General features: G+C 42.4%; 1 protein-coding gene across 1 annotated transcript in view; it reads right to left on the bottom strand.

Annotated features, from left to right (window-relative positions):
• The window catches only part of IGF2BP3 (insulin like growth factor 2 mRNA binding protein 3), a gene marked incomplete at its 5' end in the record, with an annotated part of 185,449 nt that overhangs the window by 174,918 nt on the left and 862 nt on the right, over positions 1-9,669 (bottom strand). Inside the window, one exon of the mRNA XM_014587132.2 lies at positions 9,039-9,099. Coding sequence (XP_014442618.1) covers positions 9,039-9,099 — 61 coding nt within the window. The remainder of the gene's footprint in view (positions 1-9,038; positions 9,100-9,669) is intronic.

The raw sequence follows: 9,669 nt of genomic DNA, 5'->3' as shown, positions 1-9,669 counted from the left end.
AACGCCAGTGTGGCAGAACTCTGTTAAGGGTATCTGTCTCTCTTTTCCCCTCTCTTCTTTTCATATAAAAGAAATAATAGAATAGTATTTTTAAAAAGACTTTTTAGCACATTCTATTGATCAAATGATTTATATAGACAAATATAGAGGTCCTAAATTCCAAATCGAATTTTCTGTCTCAAAGTCAATTGATATAACGTATCACCTAGTTTTGGCAACTACTGTGACCAACAAAGACAGGGTTCATAATTTGGAGACTATGCTACTTTACCACACACTAGATTTTCAGATATGTAGAAACAAGAGAATTTAAGTACTTCCAAAAGATTTATTCTATTTCTTGTGGCAAAAGTTTTATTAATGAAATGGAAGGAATGCTTAATTTACGCCAGCATCCTAAATTAACCAAGTGACTAAAGTATTTTAAACCTAGTTCATGATATCCATAAATGTTCTAGTCAATCATTTCAACCTCTGCTTGTCAAATCAGCAGGTATTTAGACCACCACATAGGAGTACTAGACTTGTCTACACTGTTTTGGAACCTAAGAAAGACAGCTTCTGAGGATTTCCCAGAATGAGTTGTTTATAAGAAAGTGAGGAACCAGGTGGTAGCACAATGGTAATGCAACTGGACCCACATGGGGACAGTTTTGGGTATGCATCGTGGGACCTCCCCGAACATGGGATGGATTATGGCATGGAGACCTTGTTGGAGTTTCGATCCACCCCACCATCGTCACCAAAAAAAAAAAGACAAAAAAAAAAAAAAAAAGCAAGTGAGCTCACAGCCACCAGAAATGTTCAAACCTGCCAGACAGAGGTTGACTTCAGATGTCACAATCAACTGTCCATTAACCAAGAGAATTTACTAAACTTAGGAGAGACTCTTCCATTTGTATAAGATTATAAATAAATATCCCCGTGTTTCTAGAAAAAATTTTAAGAGTGGAAAAAAAAGAGAAAAAAGGACCAAGTAAGTGGTGGCTTACTTTCTCACTTTCTCTCTCACTCTCTGGTCAAATTTAAATAAATACATAAAGTTCAATAATTATTTTTTAAAAATTCATTAATGATTCTCCATCTATTTACAGCAGAGCTGTAAAGAAGGCTGAGATTGAACACCCCTCCCACTTACTTACTCATCCATCTACATCACAAACTCTCAGTGGTATTTTTTTTCCTCCCATCTATATTATTGCTCTGTCATTTGACAGCTGACAGTTCTCTGTGGCATTCTACACAGTCAATTGTCCCCTCCTCCACAGGCTGTCTTCACCTACCTCTCAGAAACAGCTTGCTCTGCCCGCTTCCCTCTACCTCACCATTCTCGTACCGTCCTTTGGTCTTTCCTTCCTCCTAAAGCCCTGGACTCAGTCCCTTGGTGATTCTGTGTGTTTGTATGGTTTCATATACCATAAGCTAATGACAACCTTAACTACTACTTCTATTTTCACCTTCCCCTGCTCTCCTAAGGTCTGGATTACATGTCCAACTGTCAACTCAGCTTCCTCATTTAAATGTATAAAAAGCATTAGAAATACAATAGGTCAAAAGCAAAGTTCCTGATTCCCACCCAAGAATCTACTCCTATCCCCAGTATTCTCCACACTGGTAAATGGTACCATCTTCCACCTAGTTGTTCTGGCCAGAAAACTTTGTCATTCTTGACTCCCCTCATATCCTTCATCTAATCCATCGGCAGATCCTGTTTGCTTCTCCTCAGAAATATACAGAGGATGGCTACTACTCATTTCCTCCAAAGCTAATACCATCATTTCTTGTCAGGATATTACAAGTGCGACTGGCTCAACATTTCTAGTGTTAAATGAGATTTTTCAGATAGTTTATATTCCAAGCATTTCAAAGTCAGCACTTCCCCCTTCCTCCAATGTGTGGAAGATGACTTGCAAAAATGTCCGCCAACAATTCTTCCTTCTCTGAACATGCATACCACTCTCCCTTACAGAAGTAAAGTCTATTTCATATCCCCCTTGAATCTGGGCTGGCCTGGTATTTTGCCTTGATCAAAAGAGAACATGACAGAAGTAACAATGTGCTAATTCTGGGTCTAACCTTTAAATGGACTTGCAGCTTCCAGTCAGAAGGTGGCTTGGAGGTTAAAGCAGCTGAATCCCACATTGCCCGCTCTGAGGTTCGTGTCCAGACCCAACTTGAGGATCATGTCAGGCACAATGTGCCCAAAGTCCCAAGGAGAGAATGGAGAAGGGTTACAGCATAGCCACCCTCCCTAGGAGGCAATTTCGCAATTTCTCCCTTTCCCTCTCTGTCTCTCTCTCTCTCTGTCTCTCTCTCTCTCCAGCAAGTGCAAGCACCCCGTGGAAAAAAAAAAAAAAAAAAAAAGAGCAGCTTATACTTGGGGTAGTCATTCACTGTGCTATTGAACAATGAGATACTACATGGATAAAGGTCACAAGGATAAGCACCAAGGGGCCAGTTTCATGAGTGAAGCCTGCTTGGACTGTTCAGCCCAACTTAGAAATGACCCAAATGACACCACTTGATACAGAACCAACCACCTAACAGACAAACAGAATCACGAGTGACTGTGAAGCACTAAGTTTTATAGTGGTTTATTATGCAACAAATAGATAACTGAACAACCACACTTGTAATAGAATCAAATCCCCAACTGACTAAGTAACATCACCAGATACTCTAAGGAGCTAGGCCTTTTCCATTAGATTCCTCTAAGAATACTTCTACAATAATTTCAAACTATTTCCTAATCAAGTTAAATGGTCTCAGGATAATTCTCTAAAATATTACAGTTTATGTAATATTACTATGTAGTGCCCTTTAGGGCAATAAAATTCATATATTATATTAATATTTATAACTGTGTTTATTTACCAATACTGAACACTTGCCAAACAGCAATTTCAGACCATGATAAATTATACCCTCAATTTTAAAAGAGCATTCAAAACGATGCCTGCCATCAGCCTTCAAGCAAATTCTGGTAGTTCAAACTGATTCATAAACATCAGATTAATGGGGCAGAGATCCCAACTAAGAATCCCAATCCTACCCCCTTGGTCACTGCTACCATACTGCCACCTCCTGTCTTACGACTGGAAACTTGAATCAGAAGCAACATTTGATAAAGGAAAGTTGGCTAAGAATAGCACGGCTAACCATCTTGTCTTTCCGCTGCGCCTTCCTCCTAGACCAACCACCAGAATTACTGAATAGATAATTCATACCTTACAAAAATTAGTTACTGTTAGAAAAGTCACTGCTGGAATGCTGCTGACATTACAATGGAGTCACTTCGAGACATGAAGGTGGTTCAACAGCTTCACTTTAATACAAAATCTCAATCCTGTAACAACATACTTAAATGAAGTAGTGTGGCTCATAAAAGTATTTCAGCAAAGATCACTTCCCTCTGCTGACTAAAGTACGTGAGCTAAAGCCATTGAGCTCTCACGCTACAGAAAAGTTCATGTCAAACTCTTCATGGGAAGAACCCAGATCTCTGCAAAGATATATTGAAAGATATATTGAAGCTTTCACTGATAACCTGTTAATTTCAAGCAGACTAGTAAAACCTCAGAACAAAATATGCCCCTTGCAGTTTATTATAATGGCATTTGGCCTGAACAGAGAAAGTTAAGAGATCATACAAATCAAAAGGAAAGCCAGAAACAGAAGCCAAGACTCTCAATTCCCACTGGCTCTAGGCACATGTCATGTTTCCATAACATCTTCTTCTGGATTACTGAGGACAGTCACACAGTAAAAGCTATTTCTCCACATTAATTTAATTACTTAAAATTTTACTAAAGCCAGAGTAAGAAACCTTCAAACTCTGTCAAACTACATGGAGAAAATATGATTATCAAGAAATATTTCAGCTACCCGTAAGCAGTCACGCACTGGTGATTTTAAACTGAGCAGTCCAAAGATAACTCTGCTTGTGTTTCTTTACCAGCCAAGAAAGTTCCCTAACATTCAGAAAGGCAAGTCCCAGCACGTGAGAAACTTCCCCAGCTCACAAGATTCACCTGAACCACACTGATAAAGAGTAGTATAGCCATTCATACCTAAGTTTAAATGCTGAGCATTAAAAGGAGCTTTTGTTGTCCAAATACTTTGATGTGGCCTCACTGTGAGAGGTCACATGCCCTTGCTAATAGGCAGGTTGTTGGTCATGGCATTATCCTATTCTACATTTAACAGCTATTAAATGCAACATTAGCTTTTAAATAGCCACTTAAAGTGGGACCAGCAGTTGGCATAATGACTATGTCACTGGACTCCCATGTAGTCATCCAGGGTTCGAGTCCCGGACTCAGTTGGCTTAGACTCACGCAGGGTGTGAGTGCCTGCCCAAGATCTCCAGAGGAGAATGGAGGAGAAGGGATTGTGTAGTGGCCATCCGCCCTGGCAGGTGATTTCTCGCTTTCTGTCTTTCTGGCAAGCGCACCTATAACAAAACCTCTCCAAAAAAAAAAAAAAAAAAAAGAGCCACTTAAAGTAAGAAACACTTAAAATCCCAATGACTTACAAATGTTCTATCCAATTTACATGTTAAATACAAGATTCTAGTATGGAAATAAGTAGTTCACTTTATTTTCCTTTTTCTTAAGAATTATTTTATTTAACTATATTTATTTATTTTAATCTGACCAGAGAGAGAGAGAGAGAAAGCAAAGTGCCAGGTCTGGGACTTGAACCACAGTAAGCCACATGGAAGACCAGTGCCCTTAACCATCTCACCACCTCATCTCACCACCTGATGGCCCCTATTTTCTTTTTCTTAAGGAAGCAAGAAATAAGGACGTGTGCACATGGACACCATAGTCTGTTGTTATTTTGCTAGAGGGCATGTGGTATGTTGGCCAGAGAGAGAGAGGGAAGGAAAAGAGAAAGCACACCCCCATGGGGAACGGTCATGCAGAAATCCCTTCTCTTCCATCTCCTTCCTTTCAGGGTTTTAGACACATGCGCACACATATGCACACACCGGTTTCTCAAGCCACAGGGTCTGGAACTTGAACCATGCAGTTGGCCACGTGATATCTGGCTGCCTTCACCACCAGACCACTGTGCCAGCCCCACAGTCTGTTCTATAGGATTCTTCCTGGAAAAATATTATCTGTAATGTCCTATTATTTTTATCTCCTGTATTCAAATATATTTTTAGCTACATATAATCCTAATCGATGCTAACAGCTAAATCATGAAAAAGTTTAAGCAAAAATGGCTAAGCTATAAAAAAACCTGAAAATATGAAAAAATATTTCCATAATTTAAAAAAGTCATGGAAACAGAACAACCACCACCATCCTCTCAGATCTCCAGTGTCAGCAACTTTTACACACCCTCTCCTATGCCCAGCAGCCCACAACATAACAAAAAGAGGACATCAGTTCTGTTTACATAATCACATAGGGGCCTATACCAGACCCCACAAGATACCAGCAGTGATTCCAGCCAAACTCAGCTACAGTCTTTCAAAATAACAACTATTTCCTATCCTTATATCCAAGGAGAAAACAAAATTAAGTCTGTACCTGGGAGCCATCAAGTCTTCATATGCTATATCTTTGTATTTGGAACAGAAAGCACAAGACTATCAAAGCTATCTAACGTGCATTTTTTTCCTTCATTCCAGATGCAGGGGATCTCAAACTCTGCAAGGTTCTGCTATAATCTTCCCAGCAGAGGGGTATCTGAATGCAGAAAAGCAACATTCCTTCCACATTCCCTCGAGAATTCGGTAATCAAGAGCTAAGCTTGGTCTGAACCAAACTCAACAATGCCCCTTCCAGAAAGCCCTCACACCCCACCCCAATTCAGCTTGCAGTGAGAGCTAGGCCAGCCTGCCAAGCAACCAATCACCTCCGGGGCTTGCTCCCCTGTTCAGTCACTGCAAGTCCATTCATCCATCTCAGAGTGCTGCCATAAGCATTCTCCAGCACCAGGTTCCCAACATGCCTTGCACAGCAGGTATAAAGGTCACTGCTGCACATGTGGGTGTGCCTGCCTCAGACGCCCACATGATGGAATGAAATGAAGGCTAAGCAGGAAGAACTCTACCTCACAATCTAGCAGGCTCACTTAGCAAGGACTAGTAGGTAGAATTCAGCCCTGAAGAGGAACCTCACCAGTACCATCTCTTGACATTCCCCTAACTCCTGGACATGTGGTGATCAGGGTGCCTTCTTGCCTTCTCCCAGAATATACAGATTGTGGAATAGTCCAGATAAAGGAAACTGCATCACTGCTACAAGGTTCAGTTAAAACGATAATAATATGGATTTCCAGTAAATTTTGTTTTCAGGCACTTCAAGCAAAGGACTTGATTGTTCTCAGTACAATACTGTCTCCAACGCCCATTTACTTTGCTAGTAAAATAATTATCAGTTAAAACCCTAAGCACTTTAATGCTAGTTAAAAGTGAATTTGAATATTCTATCTAGATTGCTAAAAAAAGAAAAAAACTTCCATTGATAAATATTTGCTCCCACTGGTAATATTTACCTCTTATGCTTTCCTAATAAGGAACTCCTGTTCATAACAAAGCACCAAGTAACTTTTTTTTTTTCTAAAGAGAGGTTTTTGGTATAGGGAGGATGTGCTTGCCAGAGAGACACAAGATGGCCACACCTCAGTCCTTTCTCCTCCAGTCTCCTCTTGGGATTTTGGGCATGTTTGCACACACACAGTTTAAGCCGCTGGGTCTGGGACTTGAACTGGGATCAACTAAGTGGGTGTGTCCAGTGATGTAACCATTATGCCATCTGCTGGTCCCTCCAAGTAACTGTTTTTAAACTGGGCAAAGCCCTTTAAGAATACAGGCAATCGTTACAAGGTAATGTTTTTCATTTAATTCTCTGCACATGGGTGAAATTCACACCAGGTTGGAAGGGGCAAGCAGAAGGGAAGGCAAAGTAATCTGCATGTACATATAGGTTAATGAATTGTAACTGAAAAACTCAATAAACTATTTAATGTTTAAATTGAGAAACTCTCACAAATATTAAGATGCCAATCCTTCAAACACAACCTTTTTTTTTTTTCTTATTCAGCATTTAAACAAAACTAAGATACACTATCTAGGTGCTGTCAGGTGGTGTGGTGGTTAAGAATGCTGGACTCCCACATGGCCAATCACAGTTCAAGTCCTGGACCTGTCAGCTTGCTGTCTCACTCCCCACCCCCACCCCCATTCTGTCCCTCTCTGGTCAAATTAAAATAAATAAATAAATAAAGTTAAATAATTCCTTTTTTAAAAAAGATACACTGACTGGGACCAGCAGTTAGGGTAATGGCTATGTCCCTGGACTCCCACGTAGTTGACCACGGTTAGAGTCCCGGACCCAGTGGCTTAAACTCACACAGGGCGTGTGTGCATGCGCACCCAAGATCCAGAGAGGAGAATGGAGGAGAAGGGATTGTGGCGTGATTTCTCGCTTTCTGTCTCTCTGTCTCTCTGTCTCTGTCTGGCGAGTGCACGTGCCCTATAGCAAAAAACTCTCAAAAAAAAAAAAAAAAGATACACTAAACATGAAACCAATCAGAATTTGCAGAATGTGTTTTCATTTTTTTCTAGGTACCCAGATTCTGCCTTTAAACTTTTTAAAAGAATATCACTTCTGCCTCAATTTTTAAATTTTTGTTAGGCTAAAATCAATTTAGATATTTTATAGTACACACTTTATTATTTCAGAAGCTTTAAAAAAGAATTTGTGCCTATTACATGAAATAACTTGACCCCTACCAAAATTCCCAACTAGACCTAAAACTACCAAGTTACTTAAATCTCTTTCCAAATATCTTAATAGGAAATTAAATACATGAACAAGAGAAATCAACAAAAATTCTGAGTGGCCCATTGCTAAAAACAAGATGTGTAAAAATGCTGTGCCTAAAAAAGAGCTCAAAGTAGAAACAAGCATACCAATGACATTTTGTGCAGCCATGGCTCTCTGCAAAACACCAGGAAAATGCATAGCAAACCCTACAGTCTCACCAATAACTAACCAGATAAACGCAGCTCTGGTTTAAATTAACTTCCAACTTATTGTTTGGCTCGGGTTGGCAGTGGGGGATGGAAGAGGGGGAGGCAGAACCCTACCCCCACCTTGCAAAACCCAGAAAGGCAAAGGCCAATCCTAGCGCCCTTGGGAGAGGGCAGACTTTCCAGCTGGTGAAACAGAGCTGAAATCTGGCCTGCTTTAGAAAAAGAAGCCATTTCTCCAAAATACTTCAGAGGCTAAAACAGTATGCAAACATCCTGTAAAGTGACACACCAACACGCTCTAGAAGAAGAGAAATCCTTCTACCTAAGCAGCACAAACCTTCCTGCCTTCATCCCCTCTTGGTGGTAAATTTATAGTTAAAAATACACCGAAAAGGGAAGTGTGGAAGACAAAGGCGATGGTTGCAGAAACCTGTGTAACTCTGGAGTAACTGAAAGGCACCTCTGGACAGGAGACGCTCAGGCGTCCTTTCCTGTGCTCAAATGCTCGCTGGCCAGATAACCCAGTAAAGGCAAATTCCTCTCCCTCAGATGTACCGCTGGCCTCGGAACTCCCGACCGAGAAGGAAGGGCGCGCCACACCCCCGCGTGTCCGCAGCTGCTTCTGCCTATCCCGCACCTATACGGGTGGAGGATCATCCACTGCTCCCCAGTCCTGCGGATTCCCAAAAACTGTCCGTTGAGGCTCTGACTTCCTGTTGTAGCAACCTGACCTGCCCTGCAGAGAGCAGATAGCTGTGAAAACTTTCCTGAGAGACTCTTACAACCAATAACAATAATCCGGCCGCACTGGTCAGAGACGAGTCCTAGAGTCCTAGATTCCTTCCCAGAGTTACAACCAACCAACACACACACACACACACACACACACACACACACACACACACACCTGCCATACGGATAAAGCCAAGAAACGCCAAGCTACCCAACAGCCTGATAAGCCTAAGAGAAAAAGAAGTATCATAATTTTCAGCTGTGTTGAGTCTTTCTTCCAAATAATGGGGTGAGAACAGAATAGGCTCACCTTTGCCTTTTGGGGACCGAGTGCTCAACTTCTATGGGTTTCCCGTGCAATTCCGTTTTACCTGCGGACACACAAGAGGTTAGAGACGGTCGGCAGGTTCAGCGGCTCTCCCAGCCCTAAGGACCCGAACAGCCCAGGGAGGACACAAATGGCCCCCAAAGCCCAGACGCGGTGAAAGACGAGGCCAGCCAGGCACCGCGGGGCAGCAGGCCGACCCCTCAGTGGGTGAGTCTTTAACTTAGAGGCTGGAGGACGATCAATTGGCGGCGGATCACTTGGGTAACATCCTAACCCCCAGGCCTCTCTTACCCCTCAGGGGGGGTCCCCCTAGCCCACAAAGCTCGCTAGAGATAGGGCCTCTCCTCTCCTCTCCCGGGACACTCCCCACAGGACAAACTCGGAGGAGGGGGCTAGATTGGCTTTCTGCAGGAAGGGGCGCCTGGCCCTTTGCTCTGGTTCTAGCCCAGGCCGGCCGGGGACACTTGGCGGTGGAGTAGGGGTACAGGGAGGGAGGGAAGCGGTTACGGACCACAGAGGAGGCGAAGAAAGAGGAAAGGCCAAGGGTGCAGCTCGGCACAGGCTGCACCAGGCGTAAAAGACGGCGAGGCGTCTGCACCGGTTCGGGCTGATA

Source organism: Tupaia chinensis, unplaced genomic scaffold (assembly GCF_000334495.1).
Source record: "Tupaia chinensis unplaced genomic scaffold, TupChi_1.0 Scaffold000184_1, whole genome shotgun sequence".
Classification (NCBI taxonomy): Eukaryota; Metazoa; Chordata; class Mammalia; order Scandentia; family Tupaiidae; genus Tupaia; species Tupaia belangeri.
Note: the sequence above shows the minus strand (reverse complement) of the source record. Positions and strands in the feature narration are given on the sequence as shown.